Source organism: Alosa pseudoharengus, unplaced genomic scaffold (genome assembly GCF_046254945.1).
Source record: "Alosa pseudoharengus isolate Yale_2024_CS ecotype anadromous, Long Island Sound unplaced genomic scaffold, YU_APseudo_1.1 YU_APseudo_1.1_scf_13, whole genome shotgun sequence".
Classification (NCBI taxonomy): domain Eukaryota; kingdom Metazoa; phylum Chordata; class Actinopteri; order Clupeiformes; family Clupeidae; genus Alosa; species Alosa pseudoharengus.
Window position 1 is genome coordinate 24,064,587 of NW_027468598.1, and position 20,000 is coordinate 24,084,586.

The 20,000-nt window shown below is 47.9% G+C and overlaps 1 protein-coding gene across 2 annotated transcripts in view; it reads left to right on the forward strand.

The window, feature by feature from the left end:
- The window catches only part of LOC143121919 (roundabout homolog 2-like), a 55,143-nt gene that overhangs the window by 25,745 nt on the left and 9,398 nt on the right, over nt 1-20,000 (forward strand). Inside the window, exons 11-16 of one of the 2 annotated variants that reach the window (XM_076282604.1) lie at nt 1,672-1,799; nt 3,157-3,426; nt 4,837-4,962; nt 11,166-11,325; nt 14,023-14,286; nt 16,357-16,571. In XM_076282604.1, the coding sequence (XP_076138719.1) occupies nt 1,672-1,799; nt 3,157-3,426; nt 4,837-4,962; nt 11,166-11,325; nt 14,023-14,286; nt 16,357-16,571 (1,163 nt within the window). The remainder of the gene's footprint in view (nt 1-1,671; nt 1,800-3,156; nt 3,427-4,836; nt 4,963-11,165; nt 11,326-14,022; nt 14,287-16,356; nt 16,572-20,000) is intronic. The other variant, XM_076282605.1, reaches the window with a different exon arrangement.

Sequence of the window (20,000 nt, forward strand, 5' to 3'; positions counted from 1 at the left end):
AACACATCCTTTTGTGATCACTCTTTTTTCTCTTCAATCAGTTTCTCTTTCTTTCTCTCTCTTTCTCATTCTCTGTCTCTGTCACTCTTTTCTGCCCATGTTCTTTTCACCTTCTGTCACTTCATGACCTTCACCATCACTTCTCCAAACTCTCATTAGCGAAAAAACATTACCAATAATTACAGCACCATTATATGCCCATTACTGAAGAATTTCACACCAAAAAGAGAGAGAGAGAGAGGGGAGGGGGGGGGGGGGATTTGCCACGGAATCCGTCTGCTTCTATGGGCACCTGAAGAGAAGAATGTATTATGAAGAGAAAACAGACAGAGCGAGAGAGTGAGGGATGAAGAAAGAAAGAAAGAAAGAAAGAGAGAGGATGGAAAAGCACAACAGAGACCCCACCTCTCCTCGACCTCCATCTGTGTTGCCCGTAGTAACGAGCGAGGGACGTGATTGTACAGTAAAGTGGGCCTAATGGGCCGGCTGCAGTCACCCGTGACAGGTTAAAGTCTTAATGGCGGCCTTTTACTGCTCACGCACCCCTGGGAGAGCCACAACACCTGTTAAATGGAATCATAACCTTCCCACTCCATACTAATACACACACACACACACACACACACACACACACACACACACACACACACACACACACACACACACACACAGAAGTGAATATACATATGCAGATGAGTACACACACAAATTACAAGCAGTATGTGTGTATGTGTGTGTGTGGGGGGGGGGGGGGCACAGGGCAGAGAACACATTGGATGATGTAGGGATGTTGGACATCTCAGTGAGGGGTTGATGGCACAGCTCATTGTGCTGGTGGACATCAGTCAGCCATTTCCTTTGTTGCCTGGTTAGTGCAGGCAAGATAACAGGGGATATGTGTGTGTGTGTGTGTGTGTGAGAGAGAGAGAGAAAGAGAGAGAGGGGTGGAGGCAGTGAGAAAGATAGCATTACTTCCCAAGGATTTTGGGAAAAGGGCGTACACACACACACACACACACACACACAGACACGGACACACACACCCTCATCCTTTATGTCAGCCATGTAAACTTTAAAATATCTCATTAGTCACGGGATTCTAGTGTCCTGTTATCACTCCCTCACACACATGCAGAGGCCCCATGCATTTCACATCTCTGTGTCCACTCCCTGGATGCTGTTGTGGTCTTTTTTACGCCTCTGCTCGGGAGTCGGGAAAAACTCCAGCCGGGAAAAGCTCAATTTGACCGAAGCACAAACACTCACGTGTGGTTCTTGCCAAAAACAATCCAAATCTAAATGTAGTTCGAATATCAAAGAAGTTGACTTTTTGCATTTGAGAAATGAAGGACTAGTATTTACTACAATCATGTGGTTTTGCGTTGGATGACACTGATGGAAATTTCCGTCTTACCAGAGACAGAATGATAAGGAATGAATGATCATTAAGAAGAAAGCCTAATCTTAGATGAGTTCACAAGCTGTGCTTGTGGGTCATGAGCTGCTGTACTTGTTGACCCCTCTGGGTATTAAAGTTTTCTCCCTCCTCTCCTCTCCCCTCCCCTCTTCACATTGTCCTCTGTCTCTCTTTTCTCCTCACCCTCTCTCCTCCCTCTCTCCTCCCTCTCTCCTCCCTCCCACCTCTCTCCTCCCTCTCTCCTCTCACCCCAGCCGACCTGGTCTGCTGAACGCAAGTGACCCGGGCTACCCATGGCTGGCTGACTCCTGGCCCGCCACCAGCCTGCCCGTGAACAGCGGCTCAGGGGGACCCAACGACCTGGGCAACTTCGGCCGCGGAGGTGAGTCACAGGGCAGTTGGGGAGGGAGGGAGGGGGCATGCCCTGGGGCAAGAAGAAGAAAAAAGAAGAGTGGTCACCTTCAACTCCTCTGTTTGTGTCTCTCATTCTCGCAGCAATGTCTGACCCTTTCCTATTCAACACTTCTATATGCCACCTTATATGCTGCTTTATATATACTAGATATTTATATTAATGCGTCCATATTTGCTTCTGCTATCTTTTTAACTCTCCTTTTAGATGTTTCTCTCTCTCTCTCTCTCTCTCTCTCTCCCTCTCTCTCTCTCTCTCCCTGGGAGATGTATACCTGTATGCATACTAGATGCGTGTGTTTGGGTATACACATATAGATCACCCAGCTGCTGGCAGCATGGCCGCTTGCCTTACAGCTGCGTGAGTAATGGGACAGCAGGCCTGATGGAGTGTCATGGCATGTGCTCCTCTGTGTGTGTGTGTGTGTGTGTGTGTGTGTGTGTGTGTGTGTGTGTGTGTGTGTGTGTGTGTATGCGTGTGCGTGTGCGTGTGTGTATGTGTGTGTGTGTGTGTGTGTGTGTGTGTGTGTGTGTGTGAACGCAATGCCGGGCAGCGAGTCGTGAAGGACAGGCACTCCTTGGCTGGCACAGATGCAGCCACTTCCGCTATGGCCGTATATCATCCTCCCCTCTGTTGGAACACACACACACACACACACACACACACACACACACACACGCACACACACACGCATGCAGTTCCTGTGTTATCCTTCATCTGAGAGCGATCTCGGTCCTTGGCACTCCAAGGTTAGGGGTGTAAGTGTTGGAGGGTTGCCACGTGTGGACAGCCTGTGGGTTTTACATGAGATGAATATGTTCAGCCCGGGAGGCTGGACGGTGTTAAGAGATATAACTTAACCTCCGCGCGCTGGCCAACCACAGACGGACACAAATGACAGCACTCATTCCTTCCCTCTTATCCTCTCTTTCTTTCTTGCTTTCAGTTCATTTCTTCATTTTTTTCTCCCTTGTTCCTTTTGTTCTATAGTTTGTAATAGCAATAAATGTCATCTAAAGGTTTATGGTCTTTTGGAGTCTTGTTATACTCGCGCTCTCTCTCACACTCTCTCTCTCTCTCTCTCTCTCTCTCTCTCTCTCTTTCTCTCTCTCTTTCTCTCTCTCTCTCGCACACTCTCTCTCTCTCTCTCTCTCTCTCTCTCTCTCTCTCTCTTTCTCTCTCTCTTTCTCTCTCTCTCTCGCACACTCTCTCTCTCTATCTCTATCTCTCTCACTCACTCACTCATTCACTCACTCCCTCTCTCCCTTTGTGTATGTGCGCATGTCTTTCATCAACACCAATCTCCTCTGCTCTTTGTCCACTCCAGACCCCTCTGGTCAGGCAGACAAGACGGGCACCATGATGTCGGACGGCGCCATCTACAGCAGCATCGACTTCACCACCAAGGCCAGCTTCAACAGCCCCGGGCAGGGCTCCCAGGCCACGCCCTACGCCACCACGCAGATCCTGCACTCCAACAGCATCCACGAGCTGGCCGTGGACCTGCCTGATGGCCAGTGGAAGACCTCGCTGCAGGCCAAGCAGGAGATGGCCAACCTGGGCTACTCGTTGCCCGACAAAAACTCCTGCAACAACAGTAAGGGCAAGAGAGTGTGTGTGGGTGAGAGAGAGAGAGAGAGAGAGAGAAAGAGATAGAGACAAAGAGTTTGTGTGTGTGTGTGTGTGTGTGTGTGTGTGTGTGTGTGTGTGTGTGTGTGTGGTGTGTGTGCGTGTGTGTGTGTGTGTACAGTACATGTGTGTCTGTGTGTGTGTGTGTGTGTGTGTGTGTGTGTGGTGTGTGTGCGTGTGTGTGTGTGTGTACAGTACATGTGTGTATGTGTGTCTGTGTGTGTATGTGTAGTGTGTGTAGAGGTGCAGAGATCACTCGCCCACACACCGCGCCCAATCCCTTTCTCTCTTTTCCCTCTCCCTCTGTAACTGCGAGCAACGTGTCTCAACACCCCTCCTCACAGATGACAGTGCGCCAGGAAACGTGTCATTTGATGCCTCGATGCGCTTCCCCCCTAATGGCCCAGTCTCCCGGCAACCTGATAGCTCTTTTGCCGTTTAATATCAAGCCCTTTTTCCACCCTCCCCTCTGTTTTTTCCTCTTTAATGCTGTGCCAAAACCACCGGCTTTGGAAGTAAAACACCATTTGACAGCCTAGATTCCCTCTCCCTGCTTTCCAAGATGGGGTCACTCATCCAGGTTACACAAACGCATTCTTGGGAGTAGGTTAAAGACAATTCTCTGTGTTCCCTGGGATTAGCTGAGATTTCCCGCTTGCATTAAGAGCACTTACCTCACCCGTACGTGCACAAATAATATTTAGAGAAGTAATTGCGTTTTATTACGGGAGATTAGATTAGATTTTGGAGATTCATCTCATTGGCTTGGTTATGATTAATGAGTATTCTAAGGCAACGCACACATTTTCTTATTAGTGATCTCATCCTTAAGGGTTGCAGCAGATTAATAATGTATATTTTGCTCTCGCAATTAAAAATTAAACCTTGTGAGCAGTCTTTTCCGTTTGTTACTGCAAGAAAAATACAAAGTTGAGGCTTTTAAAACATGTTCCAGTAGATTCTGCAGTCTGTTGTGTATGTTTTTAATGTGTGCTTAATTGTACGAATGTGTACTATATGGGTGTATGGGTAATTATAAGTGTGTGTGTGTGTGTGTGTGTGTGTGTGTGTGTGTGTGTGTGTGTGTGTGTGTGTGTGTGTGTGTGTGTGTGTGTGTGTGTGTGTGTGTGTGTGTGTGTCTGTGTGTGTTTCTATGTGTGTGTGTGTCTGTGTCTGTCTGTCTGTTTGTCTGTCTTTCTGTCTGTCTTTGTGCCTCCCCGCCACTTGCGTGGTTCTAACTGCATGTGGCGCATGTGCCTGCTCTGCTGTCTACCATTCACCTGACGCCACTGATGACCTTTACCCTTTGACCTCTACCCTCCCCTCCCCTTCCCTCCTCCTCCTCCTCCTCCTCCCCTTCCCTCCACTCCTTCACTAGCACTGCTTTTCATTCCTGACTACCGATTGGCTGACGGACTGTCTAATAGAATGCCCCACAACCAATCACAAGATTTCAGCACCACCAGCTCCCACAACAGCTCGGAGCGCAGCGGCAGCCTGTCAGGTTGGTACCAGCAGCAGGGGCCAGCAGCAGACCAGCCTCCTCACAGCTGCCTGCTACACACACGCAGGATGGGGATAGAGGGAGGGAGGGAGGGAGGGAGGGAGGGAGGGTGTGGATGAATGAGGGAGGGGGAGAGTGAATACATGAATGAGTGAGAGAATGAATAAGTCGGTTGATCAGAGTAGATTGATCAGTCAGCTGATCAATCCGTTGACTAGTCTAAAATGAGTGAATAAGTAAGAAATGTATGAATGAATGAATGAATGAATGAATGAATGGGCAAAAAAATGAAGAGATGGAATGGTGAATAGCCGAATAGGTGGACAGGAGGAATGAATGAACAAATGAATAATGTCCGGAGCCCTTGTTCTGCATGTGCTACTGTACTAATCAGCCATGTAAGGGTGTCTATTAACCTCCTCTCCTCTCCTCCATGTACTGACCTCCCACTCCCCAACGATGCTTTGCTTCTCCTACGTGTACTCACAATGCCCCCGGTCATCTGATGACGTATTGGAACTTGCGCGTGTGTGTGTGTGTGTGTGTGTGTGTGTGTGTGTGTGTGTGTGTGTGTGTGTGTGTGTGTGTGTGTGTGTGTGTGTGTGTGTGTGTGTGTGTGTGTGTGTGTGTGTGTGTGTGTGTATGTGTGTGTGTGTGTGTGTGTGTGTGTGTGTATGTGTGTGTGTGTGTGTACTTGTGCGGCCCTCAGCAAAAAGCCATTCCTCTGAAGCTTTTGTTCTGGGCCATCATTTTTCTAGCACTGGAGTCTTTGAATCCAGTCCTGAAGCTGCTCAACATGGCCAACGGCTTTAAATCAGGCCTTCTGAACACACACACACACACACACACACACACACACACACACACACACACACACACATACATACTCTCTTTTTCTCTTCCTTTTTTCTTTCTTCTTTCCATCTTCCATCTCTCTCTCTCTCTCTCTCTCTCTCCTCCTGAGTGAGTAATCTAATGATGAAGAAAAGGACTCCCTCACACCCTTAAGAGGTTACGCACACTCGGAAACTCACTTACCCAAGGCACCGGAGACGCTTGACTGGGCTGAGATGTGAGAGCATCTCCCATGGCCCTTCTTCTACTAATGCTTACTGAATACAATAAAACCCACACACTAAGAATTACAATGTCATTTATAGGACATGTAGCCGCCCCTTAAGATCACTCTACCCCCAATCTCTCGATCTCTCTCTCTCTCTCTCTCTCTCTCTCTCTCTCTCTCTCTCTCTCTATAACTCTTTTGTTCTCTTTCTCTCTCTCTCGTTCTCTTCAATGCTTCACCAGCCCCCTCTTCACCTCCATCCAGATTTCTTTCTCTCCACTTTAATCAAGTTACGAGCCACTGCCTTAACTGTGCTCTGAGCCAGCGTACTGGCGGGCATTAGATTCAGAGACTGGCTCGGACCAACTGGAGAGCTGCGGTTCCACTGGCTTGCCACACAGTCTCCATACTGTGCTGCTGAGTCTGGCAAGAGAGAGGAAGAAAAGGTTCACAGCGCACTGCCATCTTAATGAAGGAGAGACAGAGAGAAAATGGACAGAGAGAGAGAGAGAGAGAGAGAGAGAGAGAAAAAGGTAGGAGGAGAGATTGGGTGAAAGAGAAGACCAAAAGTTCTTGGTACATTTTGTAGCCAATTAATTGGCCAAATGAAGACAGACAGATATTATTGAGGAGAATAGAAATAGCAATGGAAAGAGAAATGATAGTGGATTGGTACTGGTCCATCAATGGAAAGAGAAATGATAGTGGATTGGTACTGGTCCATTTGCAATGGAGAGGGAAATGATAGTGGATTGGTACTGGTCCATTTGCAATGGAAAGATAAATGATAGTGGATTGGTACTGGTCCATCAATGGAAAGAGAAATGATAGTGGATTGGTACTGGTCCATTTGCATTAACAATGGCAGAGGCCAGAGGGCAGAGAACATCATTTCTCATCAATCCTCCATTTCTCTTGCCTGGGAAACAATGCCAGTCTGTGAAGCTATGAAGAAATGTACTTTCTGGGGCTAGGAAGGCTGTTGAAACGGCTGATTTCAGGTCAGTTTCTGTATTTATGTTTATGGTTTATGTATGAGGTTATAATAATATGTCAGGAGAAAACGTCTGGAGATAATTGAAAGCGTTGACTCTTAGTGTTTCCGTCCACCATCAGGGGATATCTCTAAGCAGGATGACCTCAACGTTAAGGTTAGATTTTCAAGTCAACATTTGTACTGAAATCCCACACATGCTCACACACAGACACACAGACACACACAGACACACACACATACATGCGCACACACACACACACACACACACACACACACACACACACACACACACACACACACACACACACACGTCCTGACAGTGAGGGCAAACCCCAGGCTGGCTGAGCGTTGGCGCATTTGGCCTTGAGCATCTGTCTAAAAATACAGTCGGTGTGGATGCAGAGTCAGCCTCCCTGACCTCAGATACAGAGAAGGAAAAACACAGAGAAACAGGAGCAGGAGGCCTCCAAACGTACAGCACGGAGCACACTCATGCTGACCTCTGTCCGAAAGGGAGAGAGAAAAATAGAACGCTTCAGCGTACAGTTAAAGAAGGGGACAAGAGCAGGCGCATGTCCCAGGAGAATTTCAGGGAGAGGAGGTACAGGAGTAGAGGAAATAATGAACAGCTTGTCACAGAGAGAGACAGAGAGAGAGAGAATGAAAAGATGGCAAGAAGGAATAGTGGGAGAGGAGACTGGAATAGCAGCTGCAAGCAGTTCAGGACTAGGGCGTCAGTCACACTCATTAAAAGAGGAGAAGGCAGGAGCAACCACATGCTGCTGTGGAATTGGATACTTCAGATCAATCTCTCGCTCTCTCCATCTCTCTCCTTTTGTGTGAGAGTGTGTGTGTGTGTGTGTGTGTGTGTGTGTGTGTGTGTGTGTGTGTGTGTGTGTGTGTGTGTCTGTGCATGCGTGTGGACAAGTGGGTGCTTGGACAAGTGTTATAATTCCGCCCCTACCTGTACGACACCTGTCTTATTAGACACCACATACCCATGCACCCATGCACAGTTCATCCTCATTTGTTAGCACCAGCAAATTGCCTGTCTTCCAGAGTCTCCGATAGCCTTTAGTTGATATGTATAGGACCCAATTCCCGTGCTACTGCATTGGCCTCTCTGGTGATTTGTCCACTCACCCAGTGTTCAGATGCCGCCTTTAAGCCCTTTGGTAAATTGATAGGAAGAGACCTAAGTCCCCCAAGGGATGTACATGCTTTTGAACAATGGCTTGCTCTCTCTCTATATATACACACACACACATACACACACACACACACACATCTGTGGTCTTCCTGGAGTCTTTCTCCTCTCTCTCTTTCTGTCTCTCTCTCCCTCTCTCACTCTCCCTCTCTCTCGCACTCTCTCTATCTCTCTCTCTCTCTCTCTCTCTCTCTCTCTCTCTCTCTCTCTCTCTCCCTCAGCCTCCATCAGCTGTAGCTCATCCAAGACAAACAGAGGCAGGTCCTCATGGCTCACCCCCACACTTACCCGCAGAGGAGAGTGCCTGAAGAAACGTCCTGTATAAATATCAGTTTCAGTCCCCAAATATAGTGGCAGCGTGGCCTTTTAGGAGGCAAGCCGAGAGAGTGAGAAAGAGAGAGAGAGAGAGAGAAGAAAGGATAGAGAGTTTTATGAGCCACATTTCACTATATACCCAGCTAAGCAGCCTCAGCCATCCTCTCTCTTTTAATCACTCTCTCTTCCTGTCTTCCCTTTCTTTCTCATTTCTCCTTTTGTCTCGCTCTCTCTGAAGCCTCATTTACAATATTGATGCCCCTCTCCCCTACTGAAGGAGCCGGGCGTGATTGAGTGATCACAGAGCAGCTCGCCCGCTTATTGGAAGAGGAGCCGAGTGTCGCCTGGAGGGGCGATTAGGAGAACCCAATTACTCGCCAACTATACTCTCTCCTCTCCTCTCCTCTCCTCTCCTCTCTTCTCTTCTTCTCTTCTCTTGTCTCCTCTCTTCTCCTCTTCTCTCCTCTCCTCTTCTTGTCTCTCCTCTTCTCTTCTCTTCACTTCTCTTCTCTCCTCTTCTCTTCTCTTCTCTTCTCTCCTCTCCTCTCCTCTCCTCTCCTCTCCTCTCCTCTTCTCTTCTCTTCACTTCTCTTCTCTCCTCTTCTCTTCTCTTCACTTCTCTCCTCTCCTCTTCTCTCCTCTCCTCTCCTCTTCTCTTCTCTTCTCTTCTCTCCTCTCCTCTTCTCTCTTCTTCTCTCGCTTCACGCCTCGGGCCTGTTGTTATGTTGTTATTACTTCCATGCTTTATTCATCATATGTTGACACCTCTCTCTCGCTTTCCGTTTTACTCTATGCTTCCTCTCTCTCTTCCACACACACAAATACACACACACATATTAGCCCCCCCCCCCCGTCTCTCTCTCTTCCTCTGTCTCACTCTGTCTATCTCTCATACACACCCACCCACACAAACACACACTCACTAGCTCTTGCTATTGTTAATGCCTCAGTGGGACTGCAGTAATAGCATTCTGTCAGACGCCTACTGTACAGTGTCTTCATTGTTTATTTATGTTTTTGGCTGTGCAGAAAATCACAAACAAAAACAGAGGTGGCTTTAGAAAACTCCAGGTAGACCTTGGAGTTCTGTTTGTTTCTGTGTGACTTAGTGTGAGTGAGGGTATGAGTGAGTGAGGGAGGGAGTGAGGGAGGGAGGTTTTTTAAACCTACAGTATATTACTGGCTCGTGTTCTTGATCTTCAAAAAAAAAATCTATCGACCACAAATCAAAAAGGCTCTCTTTTTTCTATGGTGGAGCAACATTTCTAATTTGTAGCCCGTGCTGATGGGTTGGCTTCTTATTAGTCAACGACATGACGGCACAAGACCGGGGAGACCGTTGAGATTCCCTGAAACAGGACATTTTGGTCTTGGACTGATTACAGGCCCTTCTGGCAGCCACTTGCGCCCAGAAACATGGCAGACACAGACTCTGCGAATCCCAGAGTGACCAATTTGTTTTTTTTTCTCCATTCGTTCTGTCGCTAGGCTACGTCAGCGACGGGCCGTTTCTTGGGCAACTAGAGCTGCTGAGGGACTGGCATGCCTGGCATTTGATTGGTCATGGCGTATCTGCCATGGATGGGCAACCAAGCCTCCACTGAATTCTTCTTGAGAGCAGAATGGCAGGAAGCAGAATGGCCAAGGCTATTGGAGCGAATGTCAAAGGCTGCAAAGCAGCAGAAACCTCAGACAGTTTTATCGAGGCCTTTTAAGGAGATACAACAGTGATGCAAAGTTGAAACCCCCTGGCACAGTCTTTTCAATGAAGAAGTGAAGAGTTGTCTTCTTTCCTCTCCAGAGAGAAGTAATAATAAATGGCTTATAGGAGAGAAAAAACACACAGTTACAGAGGTTTTCACACTGTAATAGACTCATACAGTCTTTCATTAAAAACTCATTCAATCCATATTCCATTTAAAAAGCCCTATTCAATATTCACTGTGCCGCCTTTCACCGTGGACTCCAAGAGTGATGGTGAGAAGGAGGAGGAGGAGGAGGATGAGGAAGAGGAGGAGGAGGAGGAGGAGGGGGAATGAAAAAGTGGTCTCTGCCATGATGTTCCTCACCATAGCTCTTCACTCCTGAGTCCTTGAAGCCCCTTTGAGCAAATCACTCGTTTTTTTCCCTACCCAGCCGTCCCTTTTCATCAAGCGGCCTTGACGATTTCCTTTTATGGCCGCCTCGAGACAGGAAGGCATTGAAAATTCGACATTAGAGCGTGTGGATGATTTCGAAATGAGATGGCGAAGCTATTTTCAGGGACCGGGCTTCGTCTTAGCTCGACGCGAAAAAATGTCGAAATGTGTGCAATTGGCTTTGACAGTGGAGTTTTCAAAGCCTTCAATTAGCAGGCAGAATGTTCAAACATGTGGGTCTTTTTCTTTTCCTGTGGTTGAATTAATGTTTTCAGTAAGGCAGTGTTGCATTGAAATTCGCCTCGTCCCAACTCCTTGTCTCACCACTGCCTCTCAATGTCTCTGCTTCACCACCTCTCTTCTATTTCATCTCTCTTTCTCTCTCTCTGTCTCTCTCTGTCTCTCTGTCTCTCTCTGTCTCTCTGTCTCTCTCTCTGTCTCTCTCTCTCTCTGTCTCTCTCTGTCCGCCTCTCCTGTGTGAAGGTGGCAAAGGAGGGAAGAAGAAGAAGACCAAAGGTGGTGCCAAGCCCTCCAAAGCCAACGGCTCCAGCTGGGCCAATGTGCCGCTGCCCCCACCCCCGGTCCACCCACTGCCCGGCACCGACATGGACCACTACCCCGGAGACCATCACGAAGGAGTAGGGTAAGGACGACCTCCTCATTGTCACACACATACACATACACACACACACACACACACATACACAAACACAGTGACAGCGATTCAAACACAACTCATGCACATCCGACCACACTTGCATGCTTATATAAGACACACACTGTACCCACATTGGCATAAAAAAAACAGCAGCAGAAATCTGTGCTTGTCCTTGTACAAATGAAATCCTGATATTCATAAGCTCTTGGACTTGGAGCGAGAGACACAGTAGGAGACAAAACGAGAGAGTTTCTTGATGTGATGTTTCTTGACATTATGTAATATTCTTTTCACATTTCCAGCTGTGTAATCACGCATTGGGTTGAGCAGAATGAACTGCTCCGCATGGCTGTGAGCTCTGTATGGTACAGGACGTGAGACGGCGTGTTTTCTCGGTTGCTAATTACTGAGCGGCATCTGGAATGAACTTGGGGAGGGATCAATGGGCCCAGGCGCCCAAGGAGAACGGACAGGCAGATGGTTTTGGATCAATTCATCTGCTCTGGGCTTTGTGTGTGTGTGTGTGTGCGTGTGCGTGTGCGTGTGCGTGTGCGCGTGCGTGCGTGCGTGCGTGCGTGCGTGCGTGCGTGCGTGCGTGCGTGCGTGCGTGCGTGCGTGCGTGCGCGCGTGCGTGCGTGCGCGCATGCGTGTGCGTGTGAGATTCCAAGGGAAAGTTTTACTGCAGCGAGGTTCTCCTGTAGGCTAGTCTAAACATGGCACTTCACAGCTGAACTCTGGTCCAATACATTTGCTTGAATTTGTCTCTCTCTCTCTCTCCATATCTCCTGCTCTCTCTTTCTCACTCTGTGTGTATATTTCTCTCTCTTTCACTCTTTCTCACTCCATGTGTATATTTCTTTCTCTCTCTCTCTCTCTCTCTCTCTCTCTCTCTCTCTCTCTCTCTCTCTTCTCTTTCTCTGTGTGTATCTTTGTCTCGTTGTCTCTCTCTCTCTCTCTCCTGCACCCTCTCAGCTCCCCCTTCTAGTCCATAAAGCCAAGCCTGGCAGAGCCTGTACTTCAGTCTCTCTTTAATTCGGACCACATTTCTGTGTGTGTGTGTGGGTGTGTGTGTGTGTGTGTGTGTGTGTGTGTGTGGGTGGGATGGGGGGCTGGGCGGTGGGTGGGAGGGGTACTACTAGGATACTGTACAGAGGAGGTACAAAACTATACTGTACAAAAGCCAAACACCTCACTTGCTGTCTCTCTCTCTCACGCGCACACACACACACACACACACACACACACACACACACACACACACACACACACACACACACACACACACACCTTATGTCCCCTGAAACCCTGAAATCTCCTGCATCATCCTGCTTGAGTGTTTCTGACAAAGTCGTATACATACTGTATATACACACACTCAGACATGATTACACACACACACACACACACACACACACAAACACACATCATGAGTTAGCCTTTGAAGTGATTTGAGACACCCTTCACGTGAGAGGTATGCTTGGCTCTCTTCCTCGTTAATTTGAATGTGGGAAAGTCATCTGGCTTAATAGGCTCTCTGGCAAATGAAGAGTTCTCAGCAACTGTAAATCTGGCATGGGAGGTGTAATGGCAGCTGATTAAAACTGTTATGTCCTCTGGAGTGTACACTGACAAATTCCTTTAATGAACATTTCCGTTTACGAGCAACGGGGAGGGGGGGTAGTGGAGTGTGCAGGAGAGGAAAGGAGATGAGGGTACACACCTCTCTCCACCTCTCTCATTCCCCTGCAACAGGCTGAACTCTCTAGGTGGAGAGCCTCATTGTGTGTGTGTGTGTGTGTGTGTGTGTGTGTGTGTGTTTGTGTGTGTGTGTTTATGTGTGTGCCTCCCTCTCCCTCTGCTCTCAATGGGAGCAGTTGGACGTGAACACTTCAGAAGTTCTAAAACTGATAGTTCCGGTCCTTGATTGTGATTGGCCGAATCGTGTTTGAATGCAGCATAAACATACACCTTGTCCGCATTTCGTTCTATATTACTGCACTACCACAACTTGATACAAAAGTTAAAGTAGCTGCGTCTCGACGTTGCTTGGCAACCATTCAGATAGAGGAATTATATTTCTTGGCGGAAGAATGATTATCTTTATATTTCTCGTTGCTGTGCCTTTATTTTATGAAATCTTGACAGATATGTAACCGTTTTAGAAAAGCGAAAACCATTTTAATAAGCCACTCAAGTCCGTAGGTTACACAGATTTTACAACAGCTGACGCCCCTTAGCTGTTGTAAAATCAGTGTAACCTACGGCCTCTCAGGGCTTATTGCTAAATTTTCTCATTCTGATAGGAGAATGGAGTTATAGCATGTCACATGTTCACAGAGTGTTCTATTGGACCATTATACTGTAATTATGTTATTGCTACTCTATTTCAAGACAGAATCGATCGAATGCTATAAGGTGTGTGTGTGTGTGTGTGTGTGTGTGTGTATGTGTGTGTGTGTGTGTGTGTGTGTGTGTGTGTGTGTGTGTGTGTCTTTGTTTGGGGGGGGGGTATGAATATGGATCAGATGAATATTCCATCTCAGGTGTACTCAGGGTTACTCACATAAGCTTCCCAAGAACCCTTATATCTTATCTCTACTGCCACCTCTCCTATGAGCTGAATGAATCATTGTGCTCCAGTCACACCTCTAAAAGCCCACATTTCTCCCCCGTCTCCCCCAGCTATGAGAGCGACGGCTGGGGGCCTCCGCTGCCGATGCAGACCTACCTGCACCAGGGCATGGAGGACGAGCTGGAGGAGGAGGAGGAGCGTGTGCCGACCCCACCGGTGCGCGGCGTGGCCTCGTCGCCCGCGGCCGTGTCGTTCGGACAGCAATCCACGGCCACGCTGACGCCATCGCCACGCGAGGAGATGCAGCCCATGCTGCAGGCCCACCTGGACGAGATCACCCGCGCCTACCAGATGGACATGGCCAAGCAGACGTGGTACGCTCATGCCGTATACACACACACACACACACACACACACACACACACACACACATACACACAAACACACACACACACACACACACACACACACACACACACACACACACACACACACACACACATACACACACACACACACACACACACACTAACCAGGTGGCATGCATTCTCACATACTACATTCAACAGCATAGCACTTTTGTCTCATGTCTTAAAGGGCCTTCATGCACAGTATTGTCTGTGATAGTGCAATTATAACAGACAAAGTATTGTACAGTGTTGAACCCATTGTAATATATAGTACATAGTCTGTTAAAGCACTAGTTGGTACTTTGGATATACTAAACAGGTCAAATCATACTGATCAGATCAGTTTGGTTTAATTATGGTAAATAAAGGTAAAGTAATGATAGCTAGGTGAACAGGATATGAGCATAGTTCTGATTGATACATATTTTGCTCATTTACAGGTACAACACAAGGCAAAAAAAATTGCAATCTTCACAATTCATGTTTGTTTAATATTGATGCCTTGAGTAATGCTTCAGATGTGTTTAGTTCAGTACATGAAATTATATACAGTCTGGGTCTATTCATCAAGATGCCACATTTATATTGAATTTTGAAAATTGCACTTATTGCAGTTTTAGAAGTCTGGCTCAGTTATTAACTGAACAAATGTAGAGCATCAGTCTCGGAGGCGATGATGTTGGAATCATGTTGGCCTAGTGTTGTGCTTGTAAATATGAGAATCTCTCTGTTGGTGCAGTTTATCTTGTGATGCTGTTTGCTCACTGTGAACTGGCCTTGCTCTCTCTCCCATAGACGCTCATTAATCATAACGAGCCCAGGCCACTGCACTCGAGAGCGCAGTACCGCGAGCGCGCTGCTCATTTCGACTTAAAAAGAAATGAAATTGTGCAGTGTGACGCATTAAAGTGTTCATTTAGAGACGCAGGCGACGGTTAAAGACTACAGTAGAAATTGCATTTCTGTGGCGCTCAGGCGAAGCAAATGAAGCCCATGTCTCATCCTGTCTGAGGCGCTGTGTGCGTGTGTGTATGTGTGTGTGCAAGAGACTGGCATCCATTCATTAGTGAATTGCACGCACACACACACACACACACACACACACACACACACACACACACACACACACACACACACACACACACACATGCTCACACATACTAAGTCATTCAGACAGAAATGCATTTGATGAGAGAGAGACGAGAAGAGAGAAATAGAGAGTGAAAGAGAGAAGGAGAGAGAGAGAAAGAGAGAGAGAGAGAGAGAGAGAGAGAGGCAGTCATCGTTTGACATGTCAGCAAAGGGCGTGTTATCCAGTAATGACTATGTTGGCTAAGGCACTTCTTTGACAAGAGCAGAGAAGGGTGGTAATCACCACCAAATCCTACCACCCCAATCCACATCAAAGCCACACACACGCACGCACACACACACACACACACACACACACACACACACACACACACACACACACACACACACACACACGGGGGCTGTCAGCAACGTATGCTACTCCAAAGGTGACAGCCACAATACGGGCCCTGGATTCACACTGCTATTGTGCCCTCCTTGGCAGCAATTAGAGGGTCATTGTGTTAGCCGAGCCAGAAGGCGCACCGCGGAATGAGCCGGGTTGACAGTTCAGTCGAGAAGTGCCGGAATGTGCCAGAAACAGCTGTGACAGGTCCCCACCCACTGTCTCTCCCCTCACACACACACACACACACACACATTTGTCTTCTCCATCTTTTGAGCTTGCACACACACACACACACACACACATACACACACACACACACACACACACACACAGACACACATTTGTCTCTCCATCTTTTGAGCTTGGCCTCTTTTCACACTTTTTGACAGTTTTCTCGAGAACGAGTTCTCAGCCATAATGTCTACATTTTAATTCACGTCAGCTTGATGTGTTACAATTTCCCTACACTCCAGACACCGGGATGTTAACAGAAAATGCCTCCAGAGGGTTTATTATTTTTTTTCCCTTTCTTTAAAAAAAAAACAAAAAAACAGGCACATGCAGGGCGGCCCATATCCCCCTCAGGCCCCTGCTCCCCCAGTCGGCTACGTGTCCAGCACGCTCGTGTCTGACCTGGAGACCGACATCCCAGATGAAGACGAGGACGATGAGGAGGAAGAGGAGGAGGGCTACGAGATGTCCCGACCCCTCCGTGGTATGGAGCACACCCCGGGGTCCAGCATGGACAACCTGGACAGCTCTGTCACTGGTGAGTCTGAAAGAGACCAACGACCTCTAGATGGCTCAATTCAGGACTGTGCACAACTGGCCTTGTATAATATACTATATTATAGTAGTCTAGCATATGAGTCTTTGATATGCAATATCAAATAACATACCTGTTAGCATTTGCTATTTTCTGTGCACAGTTATTTAGTTGTGTGTGTGTCTGGGGTTGCTGTTTACTGGGAAGAGGTCCAAATCCATTTGTTTCATCACTTAAAAGTATTTAATGGAACAGTGTTTGCGCTAACCTCAGTCATTTTCCTCTAATTTCCCCAACATAAGAGTTTAAATTTACCGCAGACCTCATTTTATTGGCAGCAATAAAAAGAAATGTTTAAATTGCCTCTGAGATTTTAGAAAAACAGTGGAATAGAGTGTGGGAGCTGAGAAAGAGAGGAGAAAGTTAATTGTGAAGACTAACTCTCCCTGCTTAGTCAAAAGATCATAGAGCGCTTATCAACCCACACATCAAATTACTGCTCCGCCTGCATATGAAATTAAACGATAATGAGCTGGCCAAACTCCATTTAATCTACCGGCAACATGCCGTTCGGTCACTGATTTACAGTTGGCTAACCTCCTGTTCTCCAGAAAAGCAATTATCTCTGTTTATTTCTGTTGACGTATATGTGTACATAGTTTACATTGTTCACCTTCCCAGGGTGAACATGCTTCCATTACATCACGATTTCTGATGGAGCCTAAATGCACCGTTTCCAGTCTAATTCATTCTATTTTCACTCTTCACCTGAAAATGAAAAAAAGATTTTTAATCCAGTTTGTTCACGCAGTTTGGACGGACTCTGCGGATTCATAATTATTGTCGCCGATACAGATAAGGAACTCCAATGAATTTTAAGAAGGTAGAGAGAGACTGAAAGAGGGGGAGAACTAGAAAGAGAGAGAGAGAGAGAGAGACAGAAAAATGAGAGAGGGATGTAGTGGGTGAACCCCTATGCCAATGCCACACATCTCTCTCTCTCTTTCTCTCTCTCTCTCTCTCACTTTCTCTCTCCCAATGGATTTTAAAATAAATCTCACGTACGAGTCTAGTTCTTTCTCCCTTTCTGTCTGTCTGTCTCTCTCCTCGTTCTAGACAGGAGGCACCATTTCCATTTTTACGGGCTCGTATTGAAAGCTTTTACGGCCGACTGTCTTTGGGGAACGATTGAAGGGTATGACATTGTGCTAGGAGTAGAGAGAGAGAGAGAGAGAGAGGTGCACACCACATCTGAACTCCCAGGGTGCCCTTCTCTCTCTCTCTCTCTCTCTCTCTCTTTCTCTTCGGTAAAAACACCCAACGCCAGGGGACCTTCCTCCTTCCTTTAGCTTGGCGTCCGTCAGCCAAGAACACGCTGTAATTGTGGGCAACATGGCACATGCCGCTGTCAGGCTGGAGGATGGGTTAGGGACACGTCGGTCGTGCAGTGGCCTGACCCTGCGGTCTCACAACGAGTCTGTGTTTCATCATCCTGCAGCACTTCTGATGAGAGATGGGAATATTGTGTATGTCTAGACCAATGACTTCTCAGCCTGCACGTCACGGGGGCACTGCACTGTGAGGGACGATGGCAGAAAAAAAAGAGAGGGATAGATGCGTGGCTATGAAAGAAACAGAGAGAGAGAGAGGTGAGAGAGAGAGAGGTGAGAGAGTGTCAGTGAGAAAAGGAATAGAAGAGTGTAAGAGATTGAAAAAGAGAGTCAAAGCGAGAGGGAGTAAATGGGAAGAGCGAGGGAGGTTGCAGAGTCTAAAGAAAAGAGGAACGAAAGGAAGACAGGGAGGGTGAGGGAGAGGAGGGTGAGGGTGAGGGTGCGGAGGCTGAGACCTGCCCTCACGCCTCTCTGCCTGGCTGGCTGTGTGTCTGTCGGGGGCCAGCGCTGCCTGGGAGTGCAGTTTTGTGGCTGGATGATGGAGCAGAGGCGAAGCCCAGCCTGACACATGGCACGGCTGATCTATTTAGAGGAATGGAAAAGCTGCACCGCGTGGCCTAATCTACCCTGCATCTCTCTCTCCCTCTCTCTTTCCCTCTCTCCATCTCTCTCTCCATATCTCTCTCTCTCTCTCTCTCTCTCTCTCTCTGCCTCCGCATCTCCTCCTGACTGTACTGCATTACTCTGCGGACAGCACTATTTCCTCTTATCTCCTCCCATCATATCCCCACTGCTCCCCACTGCTCTGATCCTGACAGACCCCAGACATGGGCCAGCTTTAGGGTTACTGCTGGCGGGGGGGGGGGGGGGCAGAAAAACAAATCTCACCCTGCCACAGTCCAGACAGGAACCCAGAGAAAGAGGGAATGAGAGAGAGAGGGAGGAAGGGAGAGGGAGAGGGAGAGGGAAGGAGAGAGAGGGAGGGAGAGAGAGAGAGAGGGAGGGAGTGAGAGAGGGAGGGAGGGAGGGAGCGAGAGCACAGGGGAGGGTGTATGGATGAAGCCTGTTGGCGCATGCGGATGAAGATGATAGATCACTCATTGTTTTAATCATATGGAAATAGGTCTGCTCCCCCCTCTCCTGTTACAGCAGCTGTGCGCTACGCTAGCACGGAGTCCCAACACCAACAGAACCCACAGAGAGAGAGAGAGAGAGAGAGAGATGTGCAGCTAAGCGGTATACATCAAATCGATTTCACCTGGGGCGACGGGGAAAGGGGTGGGGTGGGGTTGATGTCTTCATACACTTCCTCTTCCTCTAGAGAACTACATACAGGAACACATATGCTCTAAAAACAGGTGATAAAGATCAAGGAGTTAGGCTAGTGATAGCAGAAGGGATAAGATGAGGAGCGTTATTGTGTGGGTTTTATTGTTGTTTTAGAACGTTCCTCATGTGGCAGTGGGTTTTACAGCAGCTCCGACATAGCCAGTAAGCTCACTCCAGCTCTGCCTGGGGCCGATTAGTCCACCATAAACCCCTAATATGTGTGTGTGTGTGTGAGAGAGAGAGAGAGAGAGAGTGTGTGTGTGTGTGTGTGTGTTTGTGTGTGTGTGTGTGTGTTTGTGTGAGCATGGGGAGAGAGACCCTGATCACGTCCGTCCGTCCGAGGCGAAGACGCCCGCTCGTCAAGGGGGATGATTACGACAGCTTAACGATATGCAGATGAGTGCTGCGCATCAGCGTAAATCACTTTTACTGGTGGCCAATGCCAGGGCTGTCCCCCAGCTTTTTACTACCCTTCAACAACCCCCCCAACCCCCCCCCTCCCCCCCCTCCTCCCCTCCCCTCGATTCAGGGCTTCAGTTTACCCGCCCCTGGGGCTGTTAAACTCACCATCGCAGCCCAGAAAGAGAGAGCAGAGCCTGAGCACAGCTTCCACATCAAAAGCTGCTGCCGTCCAAAAAACACAACCTTCATCTGAACCCCCGCTGAAAGATATAAAACAGTGATTTAACATGAAAATAAAAAGAGTGGGCCC